The sequence below is a fragment of the Pezoporus flaviventris genome, unplaced genomic scaffold (genome assembly GCF_033815535.1).
Source record: "Pezoporus flaviventris isolate CSIRO_AGI_PZ_B2104156 unplaced genomic scaffold, CSIRO_AGI_Pfla_v1 ptg000036l, whole genome shotgun sequence".
Classification (NCBI taxonomy): domain Eukaryota; kingdom Metazoa; phylum Chordata; class Aves; order Psittaciformes; family Psittacidae; genus Pezoporus; species Pezoporus flaviventris.
The window spans coordinates 32,292,185-32,318,654 of record NW_026892584.1 but is presented as its reverse complement, the minus strand read 5'-3'; the positions used below and the strand labels follow the sequence as shown (position 1 = coordinate 32,318,654).

At 37.0% G+C, this 26,470-nt stretch overlaps 1 protein-coding gene across 3 annotated transcripts in view; it reads left to right on the top strand.

The window, feature by feature from the left end:
* PTPN21 (protein tyrosine phosphatase non-receptor type 21) overlaps positions 1–24,387 on the top strand; it is a 44,335-nt gene extending 19,948 nt beyond the window's left edge. For 2 of the 3 annotated variants that reach the window (XM_061463770.1, XM_061463771.1), the window contains exons 5-20: positions 1,993–2,060; positions 2,489–2,559; positions 3,886–3,973; positions 4,171–4,259; positions 6,403–6,490; positions 7,198–7,277; positions 8,442–8,543; positions 9,221–9,281; positions 9,811–9,895; positions 10,944–12,409; positions 14,639–14,776; positions 17,334–17,555; positions 18,723–18,851; positions 19,158–19,392; positions 19,951–20,111; positions 20,953–24,387. In XM_061463770.1, coding sequence (XP_061319754.1) covers positions 1,993–2,060; positions 2,489–2,559; positions 3,886–3,973; positions 4,171–4,259; positions 6,403–6,490; positions 7,198–7,277; positions 8,442–8,543; positions 9,221–9,281; positions 9,811–9,895; positions 10,944–12,409; positions 14,639–14,776; positions 17,334–17,555; positions 18,723–18,851; positions 19,158–19,392; positions 19,951–20,111; positions 20,953–21,081 — 3,212 coding nt within the window. In that variant the 3' untranslated portion in view covers positions 21,082–24,387. The remainder of the gene's footprint in view (positions 1–1,992; positions 2,061–2,488; positions 2,560–3,885; positions 3,974–4,170; positions 4,260–6,402; positions 6,491–7,197; positions 7,278–8,441; positions 8,544–9,220; positions 9,282–9,810; positions 9,896–10,943; positions 12,410–14,638; positions 14,777–17,333; positions 17,556–18,722; positions 18,852–19,157; positions 19,393–19,950; positions 20,112–20,952) is intronic. The other variant, XM_061463772.1, reaches the window with a different exon arrangement.
* Positions 24,388–26,470: the final 2,083 nt, after the last annotated feature.

Genomic DNA, 26,470 nt, shown 5'->3' with positions numbered 1-26,470 from the left:
CAAGTATCCTAGCGTGTAAGATTATTTCAAGTTAGTATGCAAGACTGTTAACAATTTCTGTGTTCAAATAGCTCCTGAAGACCCATTTCTGTGATAGCTACATGAAAATAGCCGCTTTATTTTTCCTGACTGGAGTCAGATGGGATACAATAGACACCAGAGAGCCACCAGTTCTAAGTCTATCTGCATTGGTCATGTCTCGTATTCCCTGCTGACATGCTTGTTAGATCTTAAATCTCTCAAAATAAAAGTTTTTTTAATGGCAGCAGCTTTGCATAGTGTTTGTATATTGCTACACAGCAATTGCCATTGCCGTACATCTAACAGCAGATGTAAATCTGCCAAAAATTGAAGGGGACTTAAAATCATTGGCAGTATGTGTGACTTGGGTTTTTTTTTTTTTATTACATTTGTTGGTAGTATCACATTAAATATGATGTCTATGCTTTTTGAAAATGTGGTTACCAGTAGAGTATGGTGAACTGTGTTAGTACCTTGTTTGTATAATGCATCTGTTTAATGAATTTGTGAATCTTTTTAATCTAAGACAGGATATAATGGTTTTCAACTGACAAAATCTTGCTTTGTTATTTCCATATCTTTGGACAGTGTAAATGTCTCTCTGCTCAGTGAGTTGTTTATAAAAATGTTCCAATATAATCCTGTTTCCAGATGGAAAATATTTATCCCTTTAGCTTTCATATTCCTTTTCAGTCTCGTGTAAGGGAGAAAGTGTGTGTGATTATAAAGCAGTGAAAAAACAAGTCAGAAAAAGCACAGGTAAATTAGTGTGCTCCAATGACAGCAGTCACTTATACGAGGTAGGTGGGTTAATTTGAGCTGGTGAACAAACAAAAGCAGTTGTTTGCTGTTTCAGGTGAACTCACTTCAAGAATAATCCATATTTTAAATAATTATCATAGGCTAATTCTAAACACTGCTATATCTCAAGTGCTGTGTTGGTGTAGCATGTCACAAGTCCTCCCCTTTCATCGCAAATAACTTGCATATTAATTGTTAATCCTGAATACAAATTTGGTTCCTAATGTCTCTAAAATTATACTGTTATGGATGGATCTGTACTCTTGGGGTTTGTGTTTATATTTCTGGAAGCAGCTGTTCCATACTGACTGCTGTTTCACAGTTTCTCCTGTGAGACTGGTACATAGCTTTTACAATTTAGACTGCTTTATTTCTCTTCTTTGAAGCACTGGTTAGCTTTTTCCTGGAAATAGAAAAAGAGGCAAATTCTTTGGGATGCCATTTGGCATGACACAAATTCAAAAATGTTATTAAAATCAAACCTGTTATTAAGCCCCAGAGTCTGGGAAGGCTTCTAGGTCCCACTTTCTGTGCCTCTGTGCAGTGCTTTGAGTGCAGCAGTGTATTGGCACTATTCTGCAAGTAATTTAAGTATCTGACAGGAGGGAGTAAAGAAGGTGGAGCCAGACTTTTCTCAGGCAGTGGGTGCAAGATGAAATATATTAAATTCTGTCTAAATGTGAGAAAAGTTTTCTGTTGTGAGAGTGGTGAGACACTGGAAACAGGTTGCTCAGAGAAGCTGTGAAATTTCCATCTGATGTATTCAAAACTTGACCAGAGAAAGCTTTGAGGCAGTGTGCTGTAGCTGACCTTGCTTAGGGCTAGACCTCCAAAGGCCCCTTCCATCCTCAACCACTCTGGGATTAAACAATTAAACAATTAAAACCCCAAGGAACTAAGAAACTTGGAGCAACACTCTGATTTTTTTATCATTTCTCCTTTCCTGTCCACAAGAAACCTTATCAGTTTTTCAGAACAAGGGTAAAAGATGGGATGTGTTTTTAGATTTCCTCATCATAAACATTACTGGTTAGTTTGTTGCATTGTTTTGATTTCAAATCATAGTTCAGTAGGATGGAGATTTGCTACTTGGAGATCCTGCTGCAATTAATTGGGTATTCAATCATTTTATTACAAATGTTTGAATCCAAGAATTTTTTTATTTTTTAGCTGATTTTGGAGACTATGATCAGTATGAATCTCAGGAGTTCCTACAAAGATACGCTTTGTTTCCAGTGGTAAGTACTTACTTTAAATTGATAAATATAAATTCTTAAATTGATAAATTTAAATCTTTCTTTAGATTGGTAAATGCAAGTTATTATTAAAGACTCCATAATCCATCCACCTTACTGCTCCCTAGATTGTCCAACTCAGGAAAGCTTTTGTTTGAGACTGGAGTGAGTCATATTACACAGAAGCAAAGATGCTACAAGTTCTTTTTAGTTTCATTGTTACACTGAAAAAAAGGTTGGGGTGGAGATGGGAAAGTGAGTAAAACTTCAAAACAGTACTTGCACATTTTGGTTTTGTTTGTGTGCATATTACAGCATTTAAGCTACAGGATTAAAGTGGAGGGATGTCTTGCCAGTGTCAAGAAACTATAACTAAACTTAATTTTGTAGAACTTTTGTATTTCACTCTGTAAATACTATCTTACCTTAAGGGTTGGCTACAAGAAGAAAAAATACTGGAAGAAGCAACACAGAAAGTTGCCTTGCTACATCAGAAGTACAGGTAACATTTCTAACACTCTTCATTACTTAATTTTGATGTGATTACTTCAGTAGCTCAGGACATTGGGAATTAGTTGGAGTAATTTCACGTCCCATTTAAATGAGTTTTTCACTGATACGCCTCTATTAAAATTACAGTTTGTTTTTTTTCTTGCTGAATGAAAGTGAAAGGAGAACAGAATGACCGGTAAAATAAACGAGAGGATTCTGCTTGAAAATTAAGAATACAGACACAGTTGAATAGTATGGCTTCATCTGCATGTTTCTGAAACTTGTTACAGGAAGTTGTGACCCCAGTAAGCATGTTCCTTGATAAACAACATTGGCAGATACTGATGGCAGTAGAAATATGGAGACAGTTATTGTTCCAGAATGCTTATGATCTAAAATAAAAAGTAGCTAAGATGCAGTAGTTCAAGACAAAGGAAAGTAAATTCTCTGTTGTCAACTCATCAGTGAAAAAAATGTTTGTGATTATGTGAGTAATACTGATTATTTCTTCCTGTGTTGTTTTAAAAGAGTAGTTTGAAAATTTCGGATCTGTTTATCCTTGAAATACTTTCGTAAGAAGATTGTATGGTTAAGGTTCAGCAAAGAAAACTTAATCTGCATAACATTAGGAAAAAGTGAAGAAACAGAGGTTGATGATTGAAAAAGTATTGAGAGACGTAAGAATCAGCATGACGACATTTTGCAGACAGACCTAATGTCTTTTGTGAGATCAGCTGAGGTAGGCAGGGAAACAAGTTTTTAATCCCTGTGACACTACTGTAAGTCTGTGAGAAAACTATCTTTGCCAAGTGGTCTAATTGAAAAAAAAATTACCAAATTACCTTTACCTACAGATCTTCTCATGTTTTCAAACCATTATAGCTAAAACTCAGCATTTAAAAAATGAGATTCTCCTTCCTGAGATGTGAAGCATCAAACTTTGTCTTGGTACTTAACATGTATACTGCAATAGGAGAAATTCAGGTCCTGAACACATGCCCCAGAAAAATCAGTCTGATACAGTGATAAAATCTGGTGACAATGATGGATGTCAAGAAGAATGTGATACTTGTCTGCCATAAGCAGAGATTATAATTTTAACTGATCTTTGTTGCCATTTACCCCTAGAAATGCCTGAGATAAAGAGGTTGCTAGAATCAAAGTGTAACAGCTGAGACAAATATATCAGCCTTTGGGATAGATAAAAATAGCATGATAGAGGGTTGCCTGAATGTCTTGTGGATGCTTTTCTAGCTTTTGACAGTGTCAGTCAGAGTAGAACAAAGGTGATTTTTTCTTACTGACAGTACTAGCTGATTGTTATTTCCATTTGTAGAGGCCTTACTCCTCCTGATGCAGAAATGCTATACATGCAAGAAGTAGAGAGAATGGAAGGCTACGGTGAAGAGACCTATCCTGCAAAGGTAAACAGGGCTTTAATCGTTGTCTCAGTTCCTTTTTCCCCTATGTAAAAGGGGTTACTTCCTGCCAAAAAGAAATAAAACCCTAAACCACACCTCCCTTTTTCTCCCCCAGAATTGTTAAAGCAGTTTCTTCTCATGTAACTTTTCTTTCAAAGACTTTTTTCTGTATTTGCATAATATTTTGCAACTTCATACAGGACAGCCAAGGAAGTGACATATTCATTGGAGCGTGTCTTGATGGTATCTTTGTGAAACACAAAAATGGTCGTCCTCCTGTTGTGTTTAGGTTAGTATTGTTCTTTCTTAAAATAACTTTGTGCACTTCACATTTTAGGTGTGTTCCTCGCTAGCATGAATGTGAGGAGTGTGATAGATGTGATGTGTTTTATTAATTTGATAAAACCTGAACCTTGTCGTCCTCGTGCTACAGTGAATACTTAGATCCATTGGAATTTTTCAAAGTATTGACTGCAGGATGAATCTCTTTAAGCCAGATTAATTCAAAGAGATGAACATTTAATGTAAATTCCATTGCAAAACATTTGTGGAGTCAAAAAGGAACAATTCTGTATGCATAAAGTATCTTAAGTCCTGAGGTGGGCACATCATGTTACTTAGAAATATTCAATTGCAAATTATCCAGGAGTTCCTTTCATATATTACATATAAAAGAAATAGAGGAGAGTCACTTGGTAACATTTATTTCATTATTTTGAATTAATACATTGTTTTAGTTTATTATTTAATATTCTGAAGTTAAATTGTAGATATAGACTTGTATGCAGCTCACCTACCAGTTAAAATTCAGTCTTCATGTGAAACAGCCTGGTTCCCACTGACTTGAAGCATCTTGCTTGGGCATCTTTGGATAGAATTTGGAATAAATTTTTAAAAATACATATTGATAGTTTGGGGTTTGGTGTTTTTTTTTTTTTTAAATCTTAGTAAGTTGTAGTTATTGCTAGAGCAAGGAAGGCTTTATACTTAGTGAACTTTAATCCTCTAGAATAGAATTATTTGGATGATTATGAACTGAAACTTGAAATCCTGTGATCCAACAGTTACTGGAAATCATGGTGAATTCCAGGGGTTAGAGAAGGTAGCAACTGTGTTTCCTGCTCTTAGGGGCTTTGTTTAATATAATTATTAAATACAGTACTGTTAACAGTTGTTCACAAAATTCTGTCTCTGCTCCTGAGAGGAGAGCCGAAGCCAAGCTCTTTTTAGTTGCGTAGAGTGGTAGAAGTACCCTACTCTGCTTTTTTGCAGAATGAAGCAACAAAATCTCTGCTGACGGGTTTTCCAAGCACACAAGGGGAGAGAAATAAAGCTCTGTCCATTCATTTAAGATAATTTCCAAAGAATTGTGTATTCAGGGTCTGTGTAAACATAAGACAATACTTGCACATTGGAAAGCATCAGAGAGTATTCACATTCTAATTTCAGGATCTAGTTTTCTGCTCTTTGCTTATTTGTTGTGTGACTGTGGGCAGTTCTGCTGGGGACAGATATACCATGGTTATTTGGGTGGCAAAAAAGCATAGACAAGCACAGTTTACAAAGGCTGGTTTATACTCCAGATTAATTCAAGTAATTTCATAATTATGTCCATAAATGCCTATGAACCGAAGCCTTAAAATTGCCTTTGTTATAAATCAGAATGGGGACACTACTGTTTCTCGACCTCACAAATCTGATTTTCAGTAACTATAGAAAATCCTATCAGCCCCATCTATGTGATGAAAAGGGAAGTCATATAAACACCTTTAGGGAGACTTGTGTGTAGATGGTGCTTTTTTCCTGTGTTTGTGTACTGCAGAATATTCTTTTAATAATCAATGATATAGGCTTTATTTAAACTAACACAATACTAATGATCTAACCACATCTGTATTTGACAAGAACTTGAAGAAATAAATGGTATTATATTTCTTGCAATTGAAGTTTTTCTCATATGTCAATATGCAAGAGAGTTCTTGAAAATATGTATAATCATGCCTTAATGGCTTTGTTGAGTGTAGATTTCCCCCCCTCCCATCCCCATCTCCTAGAGTGTATGGTTTGCTTTCAAGCACTTGGGACATTATAATTTACTGATAACTAAATTTGTCTAAATTTGATTAAAAAAAAACCCAAACCTAACAACAAAACCACTTGAAAGAATTTCAAGTGGAAGACAAGTAATAAACTTGTTAGTGTACATGTTGCACGTCTTCAAAAGTGTCATATACATATTTTAATTCAGCAGTCATTGAATGGATATGGAAGTGATGGTCTGCAACTTGTTCAGATAGATTGATGAACTTTTTATTTGTCCTCAGTTCTTTATCTATATTCTTGGTGGGTATTCTGTTCTTCAGTTGCGTTTTCTGTGGTTTGAAAATCAGAGCTTGAGAGTCATGTTCTTCTATCATCTCCTTTGTTTGCAGGTGGCATGATATTGCCAACATGTCCCACAACAAATCCTTTTTCGCATTAGAGCTGGCAAACAAAGAAGAGACAATCCAGTTCCAAACTGTGAGTAGATTTTTACTTCTGTTTTTTGCACTAAGGCATCAGTAAATAAAAACAAATTAAGACTGCTAATTTAACTCAAAGGACAAAACCTTCTTTTTCTATATTTAGCAACTTTGAACTGTATGAGTAAGTCCAAAGTAATAATTCTTTCTCTGGCTAGCTTTCTGCAGGAAGGCATTAAAAATCTGTCCTTTGATATTTAGTACATTGGCAAGTTTGGTTCAGATGGTCATAAACATTTTCATCCATTCTAGAAAAATTCCTAGCATGTTTTTCTGACTTTTAAACTAGTGGCATTGAAGGATAAACATCTTAGAACTTTGCTGGAATGGGCCACATCGTTCCTTGCAGAAGTAATTCTGTGTAGCATCTGCAAGTTGCCTTTGTCAGAAAGACAGCTGTTGACAATCTTATGGCATGATAGACATATACTGTAAACATACAATGTTAGTTTTATAGCTGATGAGTGTCTTCAACAAAAGGCTTCTACATTCAACTTTCATAAATCTAATAATACAGGCTAGAATGAGTGTTCATATACACAAAGAACAGCTTAGGGAGAACCTGGTGACAGTAATGAAATTATATTAAAATTAAATTAGTCAATGATAATTTAATTTGAAAAATTTCAGTGGCTTTTCTGAAAGCAGGTAAAGGGTATGCATATTTGGCTTAATATGCAAATTTTGGTTTTGTTTTTTTGGCAGGAAGATATGGAAACAGCAAAATATGTGTGGAGGATGTGTGTGGCTAGACACAAATTTTACAGACTAAATAAATGCAGCCTGTAAGTAGAATACATTACCAGAACTCTCGGTGCCCTTGAAGCTTCCATAAGGAAGTGAAATCTTCTATAACCTCTGTGATGTCTTTACTGTCCTTTTCAGATGGTAGAAATTAACAAGTTGGGGTTTTTTTTCTTTAATCTTTTTTGACAAAATACTTCCTACCAGTTTCTCAAATGTGTTCTGCTTTATACAGAGGACGTTATTAAACACTGAAATCTTGACAAAAGTAACAGTGTTTGGCCCGTGCTGCTGGACAGGTTTTAGTTGCTTCAGGGGCTACTCTTACTAGAATGTTTGTGGGATTTTGGCCTGGGTTTGGGTGAACTGCTCTGAAAGGGCACTCTAGAGGCCTTTAGAAGGGCGGGAAGTGTATGTGAAGCACTCCTGAAATGTGCTGGATTGACAGCTGAGAGGTATGGTGTCCTTTGGATATCCATGGAATCCGTATAGCTCAAGTAGCACCAGTGCAAAGTAAATTTAATACAATTCATCAAATTAAATTTAAATGGGCTGATCTCCAGCTTGTAAATCAAGGACTGGAATTTTAGGTACTCCACTGGTACAGCTTTCCTTCAGTTCAGTTATTTCAGTCAAAGACCAGAGAATTAGACCCAGTGAATAGTCTGTCATTAAAAAAGCATGATTCACAAATGTTCATGGGGTTCAGGATTGTATGGGAGGAGATACCTATGAGGGGTTGGTCCAAATTTTCCTCAGGCCAGTGGAAAGATGATGGAATATTTTGTACTACAGTAACTCTTTAGTGCATTCAATGCTGATTTACATTAGAAGAGCAAACGAATTTGGAACAGTGTGGACCTCATACCTCTAAGCTTGTAAACCTGCCTGCCTTTTGAGAGGGATAAGAAATCTTAGTAGAAGTAGTGCATTTGTGGGACTTCTGCATTGCTATCCAAATAATGTTAGTTATGTGATTCTGTATTGAATGTCAGTTTCTAGGATTACTTGTTTTAACCCTTTCATCACAACATGGTTTTACTATGTCAAGTCCTCAAAAAATCTTTTCTGATTATCTTCAGTCTAAAATTCCCTGTCATCTGGTCCTGTTGCTAAAAACTGTCTTATGCATGCCTGTATTAAGTTCAGGTTTTGTTGTTTGGTTTGTTTTGTTTTCTCTTTATGTGTACATACCTTGTCTTTAGAGACTCCCTGGACTCTCCATCTGAGGAGGGCTCTCAGAAATCTTCCCTCATTCTTTCCTTTCCACGCTTTCCAATCCTTTCTCGTCCTTCACTTCCCAAAGGGTGAGCTGAAAAATCATCTTTCTTTCTGAAATCTGGCTGTTCCTGCATTTGTATTATTGTGCCATCTCCATCTCTTGACCTATGTCTTGCTACAAGAGGCGGAATAGAAGTGCAGCATAAAATGGGAAAAAAGAAGCTTAAGGTTTCTAGACCTTATATCCTGGAGGCAATCCAACAATTTATGAAAATTTATTGCTGTTAGCTTGAATGTTAGAACATGCAAATGCTTGTGCAGTATAGTCACATTTTCCAGTTCTTGTAACATCTAAAATGTTACATTCTGTAAACAATTCCATGTCTAGTTGTGTAGAACAGGTAACGGTGTAAGATTATACATGGGGTTCAAATTTGGAAGTAGTCCCTAGTTACTCTGCTCTTTTTCTGCCCTCCTGCAGTGCTTCAGGAACATCTCCTTTTTATGCTTCATAGAAAATAGGCAAAGAAATAACTTACGTATTTTTCATCCTGGCTTTGTGATTCTGCCCATACTGTTTGTGATGGTGGTTTATCCACAGAGCTCTTTCCATTTGAGACAGCTGGGGAGAGCTATTTAACTCGCGGCCTGACTCCAAGAAATGTAGAGTGATTTTAAACTGAACTTGAGATCACTTTTCAAGGGTTGAAATAGGTCTTGTTGTTGTTAAGAAAAAATTCTCACCATAAAACTCCTTCTGTAGACAAACCCAGGCTGTTACAGTGAATCCTGTTAGAAGGCGGTCTTCATCCAGGATGTCTATGGTAAGGACAGCAAATAGTTTTATTTTTGCATTTTCATGAATTTCATTTGACTCTGAATCAGGCAATACTTTCCTTCAGTGGAACAAAATGAACAGTGAAAAAGATGAGTATAGTATGTGAGGAACTGTTTATGACTTGTAGAAAAAGCTGCTATGTAATATCCAAATTATGGAATTACAGTAATTGCTGTGAAAAAAATTTTAAACACTTCTGGTTTTATTTTGATTGCTCTGTATCTGGTAGACTCTCCTAGATGTCAGATGGCAAGATAAAGTCTTGGGTTGGTGGTGTGTCGTTTTGGTTTTGATTCCTTTTTTTTATTGTTTCTTGTATGACCTCACAGGAAAATCACCTCTGCAGATTTAGAGAAATGGTTTAAGATGAAGGTTTTGTGTGTTTGTGTGTGTATTATACATTACATATTATATATGTATATATAATATTATGCATTACATATAAAAAAATCTTCAAGACATTTTTAAAATAAATCATGAGGTTTTAACTAACAATAAGATGCTTGCTTTCTTAGCCCAAGCCTCAGCCTTATATGATGCCTCCACCAACTCAGCTTCATTACAATGGTCATTATACTGAACCATATGCATCATCCCAAGGTAAGTTCATTAAATCCAAGGCTACAGTACATAAGTTGACAAAGGCTGTAATTTGCACTTACAGCTACTTTAGCTAGAGCTGAATAAAGTCATAGGGTGAACATGGGACATGCTTATACTACAGCACTCACTGAAGTGCATAGAGGCATTTAGGCTAATGTGAAATACAGTCATAGAATCATAGAAGCATTTAGGTTGGAAAAGATCCTTAAATCACTGAGTCCAGCCATTAACCTGAGACTGCCAAATCTTAAGCATGTCCCTAAGCACCATGTCTACATATCTTTTAAACACCTCCAGGGATTGTGACTCCACCACTTCCCTGGGCAGCCTGTTCAAATGCTTGACAGCCCTTTCAATTAAGAAATTTTTCCTGATGTCCAGTCTAAACCTCCCCTGATGCAACTTGAGACCATTTCCTCTTGTCCTATTGCTTGTTACTTGGGAGAAGAGACAAACACCCATCTCACTACAACCTCCATTCAGGTAGTTTTAGAGAGCAATAAGGTCTCTCAGCCTCCTTTTCTCCAGATTAAACACCACAGTTCCCTCAGCTGCTGCTCCTCTATATCCTCTCCTATGGGATGTGAGCAAAGTTAGCTATGAAGCATATACAGCAACTACATATAGACTGTGGTTTCCTGCTGTTTAACTGATCTCATGAGACAAGTACACACCCTGCTGTAGATGTTCTTTCTTTCAGGTAAAGTGGTTTAAGATTGATACGGATTTTGTTTAGCTTGGTCTGAAACTCAGCAAACCTATCATAAGCAGAAGAAAGCCATTCTTACACTGAGATGGTGTTTTCCAGTAGGAATTTGCATCATCTAAATGAACATAATAGGTTATTGTGGTATAACCTTCATTATCCACAGCGAAAAGCTGGGATTGTTTTGGTTTGGGGTTGGGTTTTTTTTTCCTTTCCATTTCAATACATAGCTAAGAATAACTGAAATTTTGAAAATTGAAACATTAGTTAGCTATATCTTAATTGAAAGATATCTTTGTTTGATGTCTTGGACATATTGTTCTTAAACTTTACTTTCAGATAACCTCTTTGTGAGCAATCAGAATGGATACTACTGTCACTCTCAGACTAGCTTGGATAGAGCCCCTCATGACTACACTGGTCGGATCCGCAATGGTAGTGTCTATAGTGCACACAGCACGAACTCCTTGAACAATCCACAACATTACTTGCAGCCATCCCCCATGTCCTCTAACCCAAGCATTACTGGAAGCGATGTCCTCAGAACCGATTATGTACCATCTCATAGACATAGCGCACTAATACCACCCTCTTATCGTCCCACACCAGACTATGAAACTGTGATGAGACAGCTCAACAGGGGAATGGTGCACACAGATAGGCAGAGTCATTCAATGAGAAATCTTAACATCAGCAATTCATATGCTTACAGCAGGCCTGATGCCTTAGTTTACAGTCAACCTGAAATACGAGAACATGCTCACTTTGCTTCACCACAGTCTAACCATTATCCATTTAACCTGAACTACAGTTTTCACAGTCAATCGCCCTATCCCTATCCTGCTGAGAAGCGCCCAGTTGTTGGGGCAGTCAGTGTGCCTGAGTTGACAAATGTGCAGCTCCACGCTCAGGACTATCCAGCACCAAATATAATGAAGACCCAAGTCTATCGACCACCTCCCCCATACCCGTACCCAAGACCTGCAAATAGTACTCCAGACCTTTCACGACATATCTACATTAGCAGCAGTAATCCAGATCTTATCACAAGGCGAGTGCACCATTCTGTCCAGACGTTTCAGGAAGACAGCCTGCCTGTGGCACATTCTCTTCAGGAAGTCAGTGAACCTCTAACATTGGCACGCCATACTCAGCTGCAGAAAAGGAACAGTATTGAAATAGCAGGCTTGACTCCCAGCTTTGAAGGAATAAGAATTAAAGAGAGGACCATGTCAGCTTCTGCAGCAGATGTGGCTCCTCCAAGAATTATTTCAGAAGGGTCACAGCCCAACATTCTGATGGAGAGAACAAAGCCAAAAGAAAGTAAGCAAGAAGAGGGTGTAAACTGTGATCATAAGAAAACCCTTTCAGATGCCACTATGCTGATTCACAGTAGTGAGGAAGAAGAAGAATTTGAAGAAGAAAACAAGGCTAGTACAAGCCTTTCTCCCCTCCCTGAAGATGAAACTCAGCTTTCATCTGTTATGCGTGGTTATTCTCGTGATTCAGTACTCAGCTACCCTTATAGCTCTGTTGCTTCGTCTGCTGGCCCTTTGCATATTCTTGAGCCTAAATTACATGTTACAGAGACAGAAAAGAGAGTGAAAGATATAAGCCCCTTTCATTTACTAGTAGAAAATCAGGTACAGAGAAGAGGGGAAGGACTGCTTACTCCGTCTATGTCAGAATCTGATCTTACAACATCAGGGAGATACAGAGTAAGGAAAGATTCATTAAAGAAGAGACCTGTGTCTGATCTTTTGTCTGGGAAGAAGAATATTGTGGAAGGCCTTCCTCCACTAGGTGTAAGTGGATACAATTCCTCTTGTTTCATGTTGTTCTGTAGCAGGAGTTTGTCCAGGTTTGTTTAAGGATTGGCATTTTTTTAATCAACCTGAGATGCTTTTAAAATGTGGATTAAAAGCTAACTTAACCTTTATGTTCCTGCTTTTCCATGATTAACTTTGCCTAGCCATGTATGAGTTGTTTTATATTTCCCCTGCCCCCAAATCCAGCTGTGCAGCTTCTGTCCATCTGATACACCTAACCTGGCTAGTTTAAAATCAGTTCATAGATCGCAAATTCTGCCATACCATTCCTTATCTGGAACAAAAGTAATTCTTTTCATTCCACTACCAGCTTTCTAATCTTCCTCTCACTGAAAAATTGGATGTAACTGAATGTTTACATTTTTTAATTTGTTTGCTTTCTTCTTCTGACCTAAAAGAGGGACCTGACACATTAGGCAGTAAATTCTTTCCTTGCATTCTCTTCTTTCCTCCATTGCTTCCTTTTTCACATCTTTTCCCATTTGCTTCTCTTCAAGCTGTTTTTTATCCCACTAAAGGTAGGATCTTGCTTACTATGTCTCTTTCCAACTCCTGTCTTTTGAAGCCATAATAGTAAACAACTGCAAGTTTCACCTTCCCTGTAATTCTCACCTCATAGAAACATCAAAATCTGTGTGGGACTGTACAACTTCACTGGCACTCCTTACCACTCGTTTTGTTTTCAACTTCTGTTCAGTTTTATGTAGTCTGTGACACATACCAGGTGCTAACGGAGGAAGACCACTGTTGTTATTATTTCACTTTTTAGAACTGATTGCTAACTTTGCCTGCCTGAGTTAGTGTCAAGTAGTTTTCTGCACAAATTGGACTGCAGTGGACCTATCATATAACTTCTACTGCTGTAGTAACTGCTACAGCTGATGCTGCAAAACTAATTATTCAAAAGCTATGTATTTAGATAGTTCCTGCTGTCACTATATTCTGTCTGTCAGACTTCCTGTACATGGAGCTGCATACTTTGAAATGTACCCCTATCAGATTCAATTAATTTTATAATTGTGTGTATTTATCTAAATCTCCTTCCTACTCTTTGGTACATAGATACAGGTGGAAAAGGTGATATCTTTCTCCTTGTGTTCCCATTTAGATAGTCACTTAGTATTTTATTCTTCAAAAGACACATTTTCAGACACGAGTGTGTTTATATAAATCATACCCTGCCTTTTCCTTCTAATACCTATGTAAATGTTCAGGTCAACCTTTGAAATTACGTTAAAACTTTTTAGCTGGAAATGTTCAATAAAATGTTCAATAACATTTAAGAGTTTCATTGCATAACACAGAATATTACCTTTCTGTATTCAATATTAAGATGAATATCCTGGTAACAAAGTTGCCCCCTACCAATGTTTATACATTTTGCTTGTCAATGAACTCTGTCATGTTTTTTTTTCACTTTTAAATGTGGTCTCATGCTCTTAGCTTTGTCTTCCTATTCCTCACTACCATTTAGGTTTTGAACTCATTGATTCTCATTCAAGCAGCACATTCACTCACATTTTCAGTGTATTTTTAATAACCAAACTTATCAACTGCTAAGTTCTCTTACACTTTTTAAGAATAATTTTTTTCTTTCATAAAAATCCCCCTTTGGTATTTTTCTCAAAAAATGAATGTTAACTTCAATAATTTAGATTCATGGCCTGATTCAGGGCTCAGATCTGTCTGCAGTTCTGTGTTCATGTTCTGTATGTGCAGTTTGCTGCAAGCTTAGTCAACCATTTAACTATATCCAAATATCTTAAAGCTATATGTTCATTGTTATGCCTGCTTGTAGAGAAGAAAAGTGCCTGCAAACTGAATAGTAAGGAATAGTAAAAAATATTTTTTATGCATTTTTTGGGGTTGGAAAGCGATTTCAGTTCTGTCCAAGAATGTTAATTACACAGGGTTGTCACCTCACACCCTTGGTTGTGAGCTTTGTGGGCATTAATATTTGTCATTCTCATGGAGGTCAATTAACCTGTGTGGAATGAAACCAGACTTGTGCTGTGTCCCTGGAGGAATGTAGTCCCACCACCCTAATCTCTTACTGCAATGCTTAGAGAAAAAAAAAAAAAGTGAGAGCTGTTTGCAGAAGGGGTCAAAGAAGTATCCTTTGCTTACTTGAACTAATTTGGTTTCTGCTTTATGACTTCATCAGATATTTAAGAATATTTACAAGTTTTAGCTTTTATTTTACAGGGTATGAAAAAGAACAAAAATGATGCAAAAAAAATAGGGCCTCTAAAGCTAGCTGCCCTAAATGGACTAGCTTTGACTAGAATGCCTCTGCCAGATGAGGGGAAGGAAGAATCAACAAGAGCAACAAATGATGAACGGGTATGTTGAAGTTCTTTAATGCTTGATTTCTCTTTTATACTAATGATTTTAAAAAGTGAAATGCATGTGAGTGGTACTTTGTGTTGACTTTAAAATGCTTCAAACTCAAAGCAACTCAAATACTGAGACAAACAAAAGAATGAGACTACTGATTGGTAAGTGAATGCTGGACATATTGCGTGTAACTCTTGATTTTTCTTTAAGATGACAGTGACTGAGATTATAATTCACTGTTCGAACATATGGGAAGTAAATTATATCTACTGATACATTTTGGTGCCAAGTCTTTCTGTTTTCTCCCTTAATTTTGAGGTTTTTCCAGACTGAAAATTAAAATTTGGAGTGTGAGATTGGATTTAGCTGAAATTATTATTATTCATAACATTTTTACAATAAATTTTATAGTTAAATTGCACCCACAGGGTACTGCTTGTGTGGATTGTATTTATCTGTTTTCCTTGGGTGGATCCCTGAAGATACAGATGGAACTTGTGTAGTGTGCAGAAATTTTACATTCAGTAAAAGATCTCACACCACTGAGAGGACATTAGGTTCTGATTAATTTGAGGATCATTCTTTGAGAAATACTTCATCTGCTTGCGCCAGGGTAAAAAAAAGGTCACTAAATATACTTCATCCTGCCTCATATACCATTAAATAGGTGCAGGAAAGTGAAATTGAGTCAATATCCAGCCTGTGGAGGGCTATGTAGAACAGTGCTTTCATCACATATCTGACCAGGGTGCAATTAGATGCATCAAGTTCTGCAGTGATTATTGTATGTTCTGCGACCAGTGGTCTCTTTAGAATGTGGTTCTGAGCATAGGTCGGCACCCTCAGCTGCAGACCCCCTCTTGCTCAGTTTGTTATCAGTCACTGGACAGAGGTTAGAACCTGAATCATAGAATCATAAAATCAACTAGGTTGGAAGAGACCTTTAAGATCATCAAGTCCAACTAAAAGAACAGGCCAAGTCTTGCCAGCTGCAGTTTTAAGGAACAGGCCAAGAAAATTATTTGCAAGTCACACAGTGGAAATTCAGTCTTGGAGTTTGAAGTCTTGGAGTGAGATCCATGGGAGGAAGATTCAACTGTTCCATTTCAACATAGTTGAAATTTTTTTTGAACTATATATATACTTCTTAAAATATGCTAAAGGGCAAAAATTAACGTTATGTTATTGAGATACAGTTCTACATTTAGTACCTGAGTTGGTTACTTCTTACTTACAGCCATCATCTCTTCCTGGATTGACTTTTATTGAATTCAGCCATGTTATCATTCAGCTAGCTCTGCCCAAAGTGTTGAGGTAAAAGAATAATCCATAAAGTCAGGTTATGAAGAAGACATGACACTACAGTCTCATCAGGCAGTAAAGTGGAGTAACTACCATGAAATGGGAGTAGTTCCTAAAACAGTTGAGAAGAGGCAATGCAAAGTAGGCATATGACACAAAGTCCAAACTGCAGATATTTTAGAAGATGACTTTAAATTTGATTCACTGCCTGTTTCATTGCTCAGCTTCATACTGTTATCAGTTTAAGTGAGGGAATTTCACTTAAAGATCATAAAGGAGTTTGTATAATTGATGTATTGATGTGCAAATTGTGTATGATTGAGGTTTTACACCTTCCTCTGCAACATTTGGCTTTACAGTTACTTGATACAACTTTTCTGACCTGATACCACAGAGCAGTTGCTGTGAGAGGCTGGAGATATGTGACATAGATGAAATTTTCTGGCTGTAATCTTACATATTATTCCTCTAATTACTGTTGGCAAAGAGATGCTGAAATTCCAGATGTGTCTTATGATTCAGAAAGAACTTGGTTTCAAAAGAATAAATTGGGTGAGTGGGGGAAAGGGAGGGAGCAGCTTATTAAATGAAATGGAGTCATACTAGTAAAAAATTCTGGGGTTTATATCTCAGCCACAGCAAGAGGTTCTAAGAAGGCTTTGCGACTATATGCAGAGTTTATTATCTTCAGCTTAAGAAAATGTGGAATATTGGTAGTGAATTACCAGCTCATTGACAAGTGTTTTTAGAGTAATATTTGTAGAGTTTTTCTCCATCCAAATGACAAAGCTGACAATATTTTTTTTGATTACAAATTTAAAGGAGACCTTTTCAAATCATGTAATCTAACACGCTATCTTGAGCCAGAGGATTAACGAGTATTTCTTGTTCAAAGGTATTTGAGGTGGTCTGTAGTATAGCATAGCTATCTGGTTTGGCCAAATACTTTTTGCCCAGCTGGGTTGTCTTTATAGAAACTGTGAAGTAATCTTTCTTTCACCAGTGGTATCCACAGTGTTTGTGACCTAACGAAATATAACAGGATAACAGGCTTCTTGGTTTGCACTTGAACAAAATTCCTGCTGGTTAGGTTTGCTTCTAATTTATTCTGGTATGTTTGTGAAAACATTAATAGCTGGAAAAGCACTGAAAATATGTGTAAGAGAGGAAAACACATATGTTTTATACTTCATGAATTCTCTGTTAAAATAGACTTGCCTTGGGATGTGACTTTATATGGTTATTTGTGTCTGTCTTTCAGTGTAAAGTTCTGGAACAACGGTTAGAGCAGGGGATGGTGTTTACGGAGTATGAGCGCATTCAGAAAAAAAGACTTACAGATGGTGAGTGCTCGATAGCTCGGCTCCCTGAAAATGCTGAAAGAAATCGGTTCCACGACGTGCTTCCTTATGATGATACCAGAGTAGAGCTAGTCCCAACCAAAGAAAATAACACGGGTTACATCAATGCATCTCATATCAAGGTGAGAGAAATACTGTTGAAGAAACATTTTCCGGTTCATGTGGTAACTAAAAATGGATTTGGCTATCAATTTTGGTTCGGTCAGATGAATGAAAATCCCTCCATCTCTCTCTTTCCCTTCTTCTGCAGAGGTTTCTTTGGGGAAAGGCGCAACCTATTTTTCCTCATTACCTAGAATAACAGAGGGCTAATTATTGGAGAGGTCTTGTGCATTTCACTTCTGTATTGATCTGCTGTCTCTTTTCTCTCTGGGTTGCTGCTAACAGAAGGCATATCCATTCTTTGCAGAGTTAAGAAGGCAGATAGCTTTATAACAAGCTGGGGTCCTTTACAATGATTGTTATATTTTTGAACTGCAGTACCAATAATTATTTCTTCTTTTTCTGTACTCTTTGACTTGATCCACAACAGGCAGTATGCCAGCTCCCAGCTTAAGCCTTTTTGAATGGTTAGAGGAACAGATGGAGCCAAGGGGAAATCTGCTTTTTCATTATCTTCAGTTGCCTCCTTTCCCCAGCTTTAGCTATTTAAAAGTGAAGTTGCAGGGTGACCTCAAGAATGATCAAAGCATTTTGTTCATTTTTCAATGCATTTACCTACTTGAAGCACAACTACAAATACAGTTGGCTTCATGTTTTATCTGAAAAGAGATTATCAAAGCAGCAGTTGCAGTTGTGTTGCTGTCTTTTTTTAATCCAACTGACATGATACCATAGTTTCTATACTTCAACTAATTCACAAATGTTGAGTAACTCTTCTGATCCTTCTCAAACAAGATAATGTTTTTTGAGGAGTAAGCTAATTCTGACTCTTTAGTGCATGAAATGGCATTTACAGCACCAGTGTATGAAAGCTTCTCAAAATCCCACTTCACTAGAATACCTTAAGGTTGCAAAAAAGAAATACAATTTTATTAACTCACTTAACAGTATGCTTGTGATGTAAAATGCATTTATTTAGCTATGTGCCTATACAATTTTAAACATTGTGTCTCTTCTGCATCTAATGTGACAAGATGCAGCTAAAGAATGGGAGGTAGATATAACAATGGGCTCCTACTGCTGCAGTGTTGCTGTCGTTTTTCAGTTTGTGCATCTTGATATGGCTGACTTAAGAATCAGAGAAAGGGATTTTTGGTAATTACTAAGCTAATGTCTTTCTTTTACAGGTCTCTGTTGGAGGCACAGAGTGGGATTACATTGCTACACAAGGTCCTTTGCAGAATACATGTCAGGATTTCTGGCAGATGATCTGGGAACAAGGGATTGCCATCATAGCTATGGTGACAGCAGAGGAAGTGAGTACAAACTGAGTCAGGTTTCTCCCAGAAAGTCTGCAGTGTTTTTGTTACGATCTGTTAGTGGAAGGGGATCTTTGCTCCAACAGGAAGACCAATCAAAGACGAATTTCTAGTGACCCATTTGCCATGTCCTTGGCAGAAAGATGTAAATTTGCAAACTCTTTCTGCAGGAAAGTTGGTTTACTCATTGAGAAACCATAACGCTGTAGTAGTACATAATAGAGGAGAGAAACAGTTCTTATAGGAGTATTAGCTGTACGAGTGTTCTTACGTTTCTTATTAAGCAACTATTTTACTTTTAAGGAAAGTGGGCGAGAAAAAAGCTTCAGATACTGGCCACGTCTTGGTTCAAGACACAACACTGTAACCTATGGAAGATTTAAGATTACCACACGATTCCGTACTGACTCAGGCTGCTATGCAACTACGGGTTTGAAGATTAAACATCTTCTCACAGGACAGGAAAGAACAGTTTGGCATCTGCAGTATACTGACTGGCCAGAGCATGGCTGTCCAGAGGATTTAAAGGGATTTCTCTGTAAGTTGTATTTAATAGCTTTGGTTTGGGGTTGTTGGGGTGTTTGAGCTTTTTTTTTGGTTTTATTTTTGTAACTATTTTGCTATATGTGAATTAGCTTTGATCAGTGATGCCAAGCATTCTTCTGAAAAAGGTTTCTTCTCACCAGCAAGAGATACTGAATTATATTTTTAGTAGGAATATACCTGGCAGTTTGTTAAAGTGACTGTTTATGTCTAAAGCCATATATATAATTTACTAAAGGTTCAGATACATTAAAACATAATTGCATCACATACTACACATTTGAGTATGTTCCAGCAGTAGCAAGATGGCTATGAGCCAGCTTTGGTGGGGAATAGGGGAAAAAGGCAAAGAAAGCCTTATGAATGTTAGATGGTCTTTAGAGATCTGTATTGCTTTGCTTGGGATATAACTTGTGATTTATACAGGGTGTTATTTTTCTGTGGGATGTCATTTATTAAATTACTACTTTTCTGATGGTCATACAGTTTAATAGCATGGCTCATGGGGCTTCATCTCCTAATTATTTTATTCTCATCTTGTTGAATTTAATAGCATACTTGGAAGAGATACAGTCAGTGCGGCGCCATACAAACAGCACTGCGGATCCTAAAAATGCCAGTCCTCCTGTATTGGTACATTGCAGTGCAGGTGTAGGACGAACAGGAGTGGTCATACTGTCAGAGATCATGATTGCTTGCCTGGAACACAATGAGGTGATCTCTTTTTCTTTCTCATGCTTCAAGTAATGTTAGGTAATGGATGAATAAATAACCCACCTAATAAATGTTTAATGGCTGTTCATCTGAACTTTCCCAAGATGTGGCCTTCAGAAAAGCCCTTACAACTGTGGTTGAAAGAGCTCTTAGCAATTCAGCAGAAGCTAATAATATTCTAGAGTTGCCCACTTATACACTGGATACTGAATGCTCATTTGGATTATTGACTTGATAAGATATTGAGTCACTGAATAGAACAAGGTATGCCCTAGGCTACTAAGCATATTTCAGGATTTCACCCTGACTTTACCACTTTTACTTCATGCCTTAGTTTTAATGGATAATATTCAAAATATGCTTTGTAGCCAGTCTCTCTGCTTGTTATTAAATATTTTGATCCTAAGTGTAGTGTATTTGCAGTATCAATCTCAGCAGAGGACAAAGCAGTAGATTAACAGAATAAAACCTGGTCCTGTCAGCTTTTAGTGGAAGTGAATAGCTGTAAAGTGTTTATTAATAATGTAATATGCTAGCTGAGACTCAACAAACTGTTTTGTTATGCATCCCTGCCCTAACACTGTGACAGACTTTTGCAACCATTAGATTTGTGAAGAGTCCTACCCCATGACATGGGCAAGTTTAACATTATGCATATTTCATAGATGAGGAAGTAGGCATGGTGTAATGCATGCACAGGCAATGAATTGTTGGAGTTGACATTAGACAAACTGATTCTGCCCTTAGATCACTGGTACTTCTCTGAACCTCCTGCTGACAAAGTGCAAGACAGTCTCCTTACTCACCAGTCACTTTTTAACGGTTTGTTCTCTTCCTCCAGATGCTGGACATCCCACGAGTGCTGGACATGTTGAGGCAGCAGAGAATGATGATGGTGCAGACTCTTTCACAGTACACTTTTGTCTATGGAGTTCTCATTCAGTTTCTCAAAAGTTCTAGACTTATATAGTCCCTGCCACTTCCTAAGGAACACTGCAAGAGTTTACAGAAAGACCACTACAGTTGTCCAGGCAGACCTGCTCTCACTGGTGTTTTCTTCCTATGAGGAATCACACAGTTACCTTTTAGGGTTGGTATGTGACTGTTTAATGCAAGTCAGAGTAACAGTCCCTGCAAAGTAGGATCTTCACTGGACTAAATTCCCATGTTCAGCTGCAGTTATATTAGGGAATGATTTTACTTGTACTGCTCTGTAGTACTTGCATATATTCTTTAGAGTGGTGTTACTCTGGTCAAAATAAGTATATTAGGGAATGGAAGTACATGGCACAATTTTACTAATGTTATTTTTTAAAATATAATTGTTAACTGTTTGAAAGCTAAACTCTGAAAGTGCACATGGGGTGAGAAGCCTGCTCCTTGGGAATGTCAAGGTCTTACGTAGTTTCATTCTGCTTTCAATTTTATATTTAGAACAATACAACTATATTTTTTCAAATGAACTTTTGGTTGCCTCTGGCTTACTCAGAAAAATTAGAAGCTCTTGGATATTTCAAGCTGTTGCTTTAAGGGCAGTTATTTTTATGTTCAGCCTTTTTTAATTAAAAAAACCCAAAACACCACAACCCAAAACTTTTTAAGCAGAATAATATTTTCAGTGAAGACTGACAATCTTTGAACTAACTTTTAAAAAACCAGAAAGAAAGTATTAGGGAGGGCTATTGGTAGTTACTTGTAGCTCCGTGTAATAGAACTGACAAATGAAAGATGATGATAACTGTTAATAACTTTCATTTGAGCGGAGGCATGTTTACCTGCAACAAATGGGGAAAATACTGTAATTATCTACAAGGTTGTTGGAAACAAGTGGATGAGATAAAGTACATATTCAGTATTATTCATATATTTAGAGGACAGTTTGATTTTACTGGCTGAAATCAAAGTGGATGCAAATGTTTTAAGCACTTTTTTTCTCTTGTTATTTATGTAGTTAAACATAGAAATTATAATAACGCATTATTGTTTCTTGCGGTAATATGCCATTACTAACCTGTAATTTTAGGAAGAGCCTTTTAAGTTGATGAAGTGAGAGGATCAAAACTGGAGTAAGAAGGTGCACAGTGGTGAAGTGGAAATGATCATATGAAACATAATGGAGGAGGTGTGGCAGCAATGATTGCTGGTTTACACAGTGCAAAGGTGACCAGTAAAAATGTTTATGTTCTCAGACAAGAAAGCCTTTAAAGCACTGGAAGTTTCTGCAGAATCCTCCACGTTATTTTGTCAGTACTAGAACAGATTTTGCTAGTGCTGTGCAGTGTTGCAATGAAAAATATCCATAGAAGCCGTTTGAGAACACTTGCAGAATGTAAGAGCTCTTAGAGGCGAGACTGGAGATGTGGGTATTTTAGTAGCTGTGTAGGTGGCTGAGTCAATGGCTGTGGCATGGACCTAAAGAGAATTGTACCTCTGGTGGTTTCCGTTTTGTTGTGTGGTCTGGTTCAATGATGGTATCCCTAAATAGTCCTCTGTCTGTGGTTTTCAGATGGGGTCAGTGTGGTTTTTACCTGCCTTCTCAAGTGTTTTGAGATGCTGAGTTGAAAATTCCCGTTCAAAAATTAAATATTGGTTTGTAGATACCTGGTTTATTTTTAAAACAACCCTATGGTAGACCAGTCTGCACACATGTTTAAAAGTGTCCATTTCCCTTGATACCTCCTTAGCAAAATAAAATGAGACTGAAAGTCATTTTTATTATAGGTGAAATTACTTTTTTTTTTGAGCTATAGCGAGGGCTTGGAAACTATTAGGAATAATTAAACCCCCTTCAAGATAATAATTGTCTCACAAAACATTAATTAAGAATTGTAAATAAGTTGCCTCAGTTTCCTCTGTAATAAGCTACTTCCACAAAGGAAAACACATGGTCCAAATGACATTGTGCTAATAGGTCATTCTATATAGGACATATTAGTTTAAAGTACACTGTTATTCTGGTTAATCTAGTGCATTTGGTCTGCTTTCAGGCAGTCCGAATTGTTCTATTCTTACTAAAAGTAATATAGAATATTTCAGATGGGGAAAAAAAAACGTTCTTTTTATAACTATAAAATGCCTATAAAGTGCCAAATGTAAAACTGGAAGTTCAGAGGAAAGCAGTTACTGAAGACATTCTTTTCTATAGAAAGCTTGAAAACAAACCAATCTAATATCTCTGTGTTATCAAAGTATTGAAAGAAACAAACATTCTTAGCTATTTGCATCATGCTGTGTTTTAAAAACCTTGCTAGTTTTTGCCACAGTTCACTTATATCTTCAGAAATATTTTTGAATAGGAAGGTATGCTCTAAAAAGTAGCTCATACCATTTCCACTACTAAACTTTGGACTGATCTTCATAGCCTGCTACGTGCAGCTTTTAATGAAATTATACACAACCACAACTTCAAGCAATAATTTTTAGCAGTTCAGCAGTTACTGGGACAGAACATAAGCTGTGAGACATTAAAAGGAGCAGTTAAAACAAGGGATTTAATCCTAAATTTACGGGATTATCTGAGGTGGGTGAGGAAACGTGTGTCTTCTGGCTTTCTTTTCTGTTCTGATGAAAGAAGTTGTGTTCACATTTAGAGGCAGTTGCTCTTTAATCTGGTAGTCACGGTCTTGATTTGTATTTTTTAAGCATAGCACTGCTACCTCCTCCACTTCAGCCTTCAGTTCTGTCCGTCAGTAGCCCGTGTTTGCATTAACAGACTTGATCTTAACAGACTTGACTTTATGTAAGTTTTCCTACTGAAAGAGGAGGATTGCTTTTGTATGTAAACATATGGCTCCAAGTGAGTAGTGAAAATGAGCAGTTTCTCTTACAAAGATACCAAATGAATATAAACGTTCAAACATCCTGTAACAAAATCAATTTTAAACCCATTGTTTAGATTTTCAGTTAACTTTTAAAAGAAAATCCAGCTTTTAGCACTTTGTTCTGAGCCTTGTAAAGGGATGCTTTTTTACGTGTGGTTTTGCTGAATGCTCCATGAAGTGTTGGACATTTTAAGAACATCCACTGTCCAAATCCAGTCAGAGTGTGAGTCAGTCAGGTGTGGATTTATTTGTCAAAAGAGTAAAATTCCACTATAAGCATGTCCTTTTTTCCAGATGTGCTTCTGTTCCTGTGGGGATGAAGATAGATTGTTATGCAAGATTTGAGCTCTTTTTTTAGTAAGAAAAGTTGTGTGAAGACATTCTTGCAAAGATGATGCTGATCTCTAGGGATGTCAGAGCTCTCAGGGATAAATAAAGGTGCTATATACTGTGAAGAGACAGGATTTGACTGATTTTTTTTTTTTTTTTTTGTGGGCTACGTGGAAAATTACTTCTTAGCCTATGAAGAGTCAGGAGAAGAAGCCACAAGCTGTAGTAAAGGCTTCTGCACATTTGATTCTTTTCTTGGTTGCTCTGATGAGAGATTTTCTGGCTACTGAATCTTTGTGATCTTGGCCTAGCAGCTCTTGTCTGAGCACATGAATCAGAGCCCTGTTCATTGCAAAGATGTTGCTAACTTAACAGGCTTAACTGTAGACTGCAAATCACTCCTCACCCCACTGTGGGAGGGAGAAGCTCTGTGGTACACAGGGGAGTTTTGCAAAGCTTTTCTGCCTCCTGCACAGTAGTTCTCTCCTTTTTCTGCTGTGCCCCACGAAGAGCAGAAAAAGTTTTATGCCTTAGTATTGCTGTCCTGGTGATACCTTTTAAACAAGCAAACAGTAAAGACTGCAAGTGCAGGTTTATGGTTTATATCTAGAAATCTAATTCAAAGCAGGTGAGCAAGGCAGAGTTCTGTGGATGAGAAGCTGCTCTAAGTTATGAACATTTAGAAAAAAGTAAAATGAAGTAATAAGAAGAAAATAAATGTGTACTAAAATGGAAAAAATTCTTGGCATTTTGAGCAATGTATTTTTCGCTCCCCTTGTGATCCCGTGTATCTTTTGTTGAAGTGGATGACATTAGGAGCAATTTTCTCCAAAAATGCTTCTTAATTTTCATAATTAAGACTACCTGAGGCTGCTGCTACATTTTTCTTGTTGGAGCAGCTGAAGTTGAGTGACTCATAGATTTCAGTGGGCTCTGGACCAAACTTGGGAACTGCAGGGTGGTTTATCATACCACCCTGTGGTATGTGGAGTGAGACCTGTTAGCTGTGGAGTGAGACCTCAGTTTTAATATCAGTAGTGTTCCTAAAACCCTGGACTTAAAATTAGTGAACTCATTACTATATTTCAGTAGTTAGTTCAAATTGTTAACTTGAAAAACCCAATGCTTCAATTGCTAAGAACACTGTGCTTTAGGGTCTGGTTGTTTTTCAATACTGCAAAGTCATGCAGTCCAGAGTCCAGTCCTGCAAGATGCAAAATTCTTGCTTCTTCGTACTGTAGGCTTATTGCCAAGGAAAGCTTGAACCCTTAAAGCATGAATACTCACATGTCTGCTTTAAATTTAAATACAGATTACAAGAACTAACCAAAAGAATGCAGCAGGAATGTGCATACATGAAGCTACAGTATTCAAAGTAAAAGCGGCTGAGAGAGTTCGATACACTTTCTCTTGTGAAAGTACAAAATGTTGGAAGCAGAGAGTGAGGATTTGAAGAATGGCTGAAGGCATTTGGAGGAGGATTTGGAATGTTTTGTATCTGCAGTAGAGCTGCTAGGAGCGTTTGATTCATATGGTATGTTTGTCTTGGCATGGTAGGGTAAATTAATATGTAGTCATAGGTGTTATTTTTACTGGCTTTTTAAAACGTGATTTTTATTTTTTTTTTTAAATTACAGATATTTTTTGCAGAGGTTCCGTTATTTTTACACATCTTCCTTTCCAAATGTATTTAATTCAATCTGTCAGCTCAGTTTCTGTTTACTTATTAAAGGTCAGATTTTCAAACCACGGTCTTTGGTTTTACACATGCAAAATGCCAGGGGAATAGGCATATATGCAACTTTGAAGTGGTAATTTCTAAATGGATGCAGGTTAGATGATTTCAAAGTCTAAATACCATATGAATGCAGCCAGGTGTTTACAGTAGGCGTGAACTGAACCAAGTTAAGGCTGGGCTGAAAATCAAGCCCTTGAAATGTGGAATTTAACATGTGCTTAGAAGGTGTGTTGTAGTACAGCATTTGCAATACAGTGATATTAAAATGATATAATACTGTGTTAAGGGAAAAAATGTTAAAACTTCTGACACTTGTTGTAAACATATTTGTAAAAATATTTAAAATAAATAAAAAATTCATAGTGAGATCCTGTTGGGGACCAGCTAACTTGGTGCATTCTGTTGGCACATGTTATTTTAAGGTCTACAGGGGCTGAAAAAAAAAAAGGTTTTGTTAACTTCAATGAGCA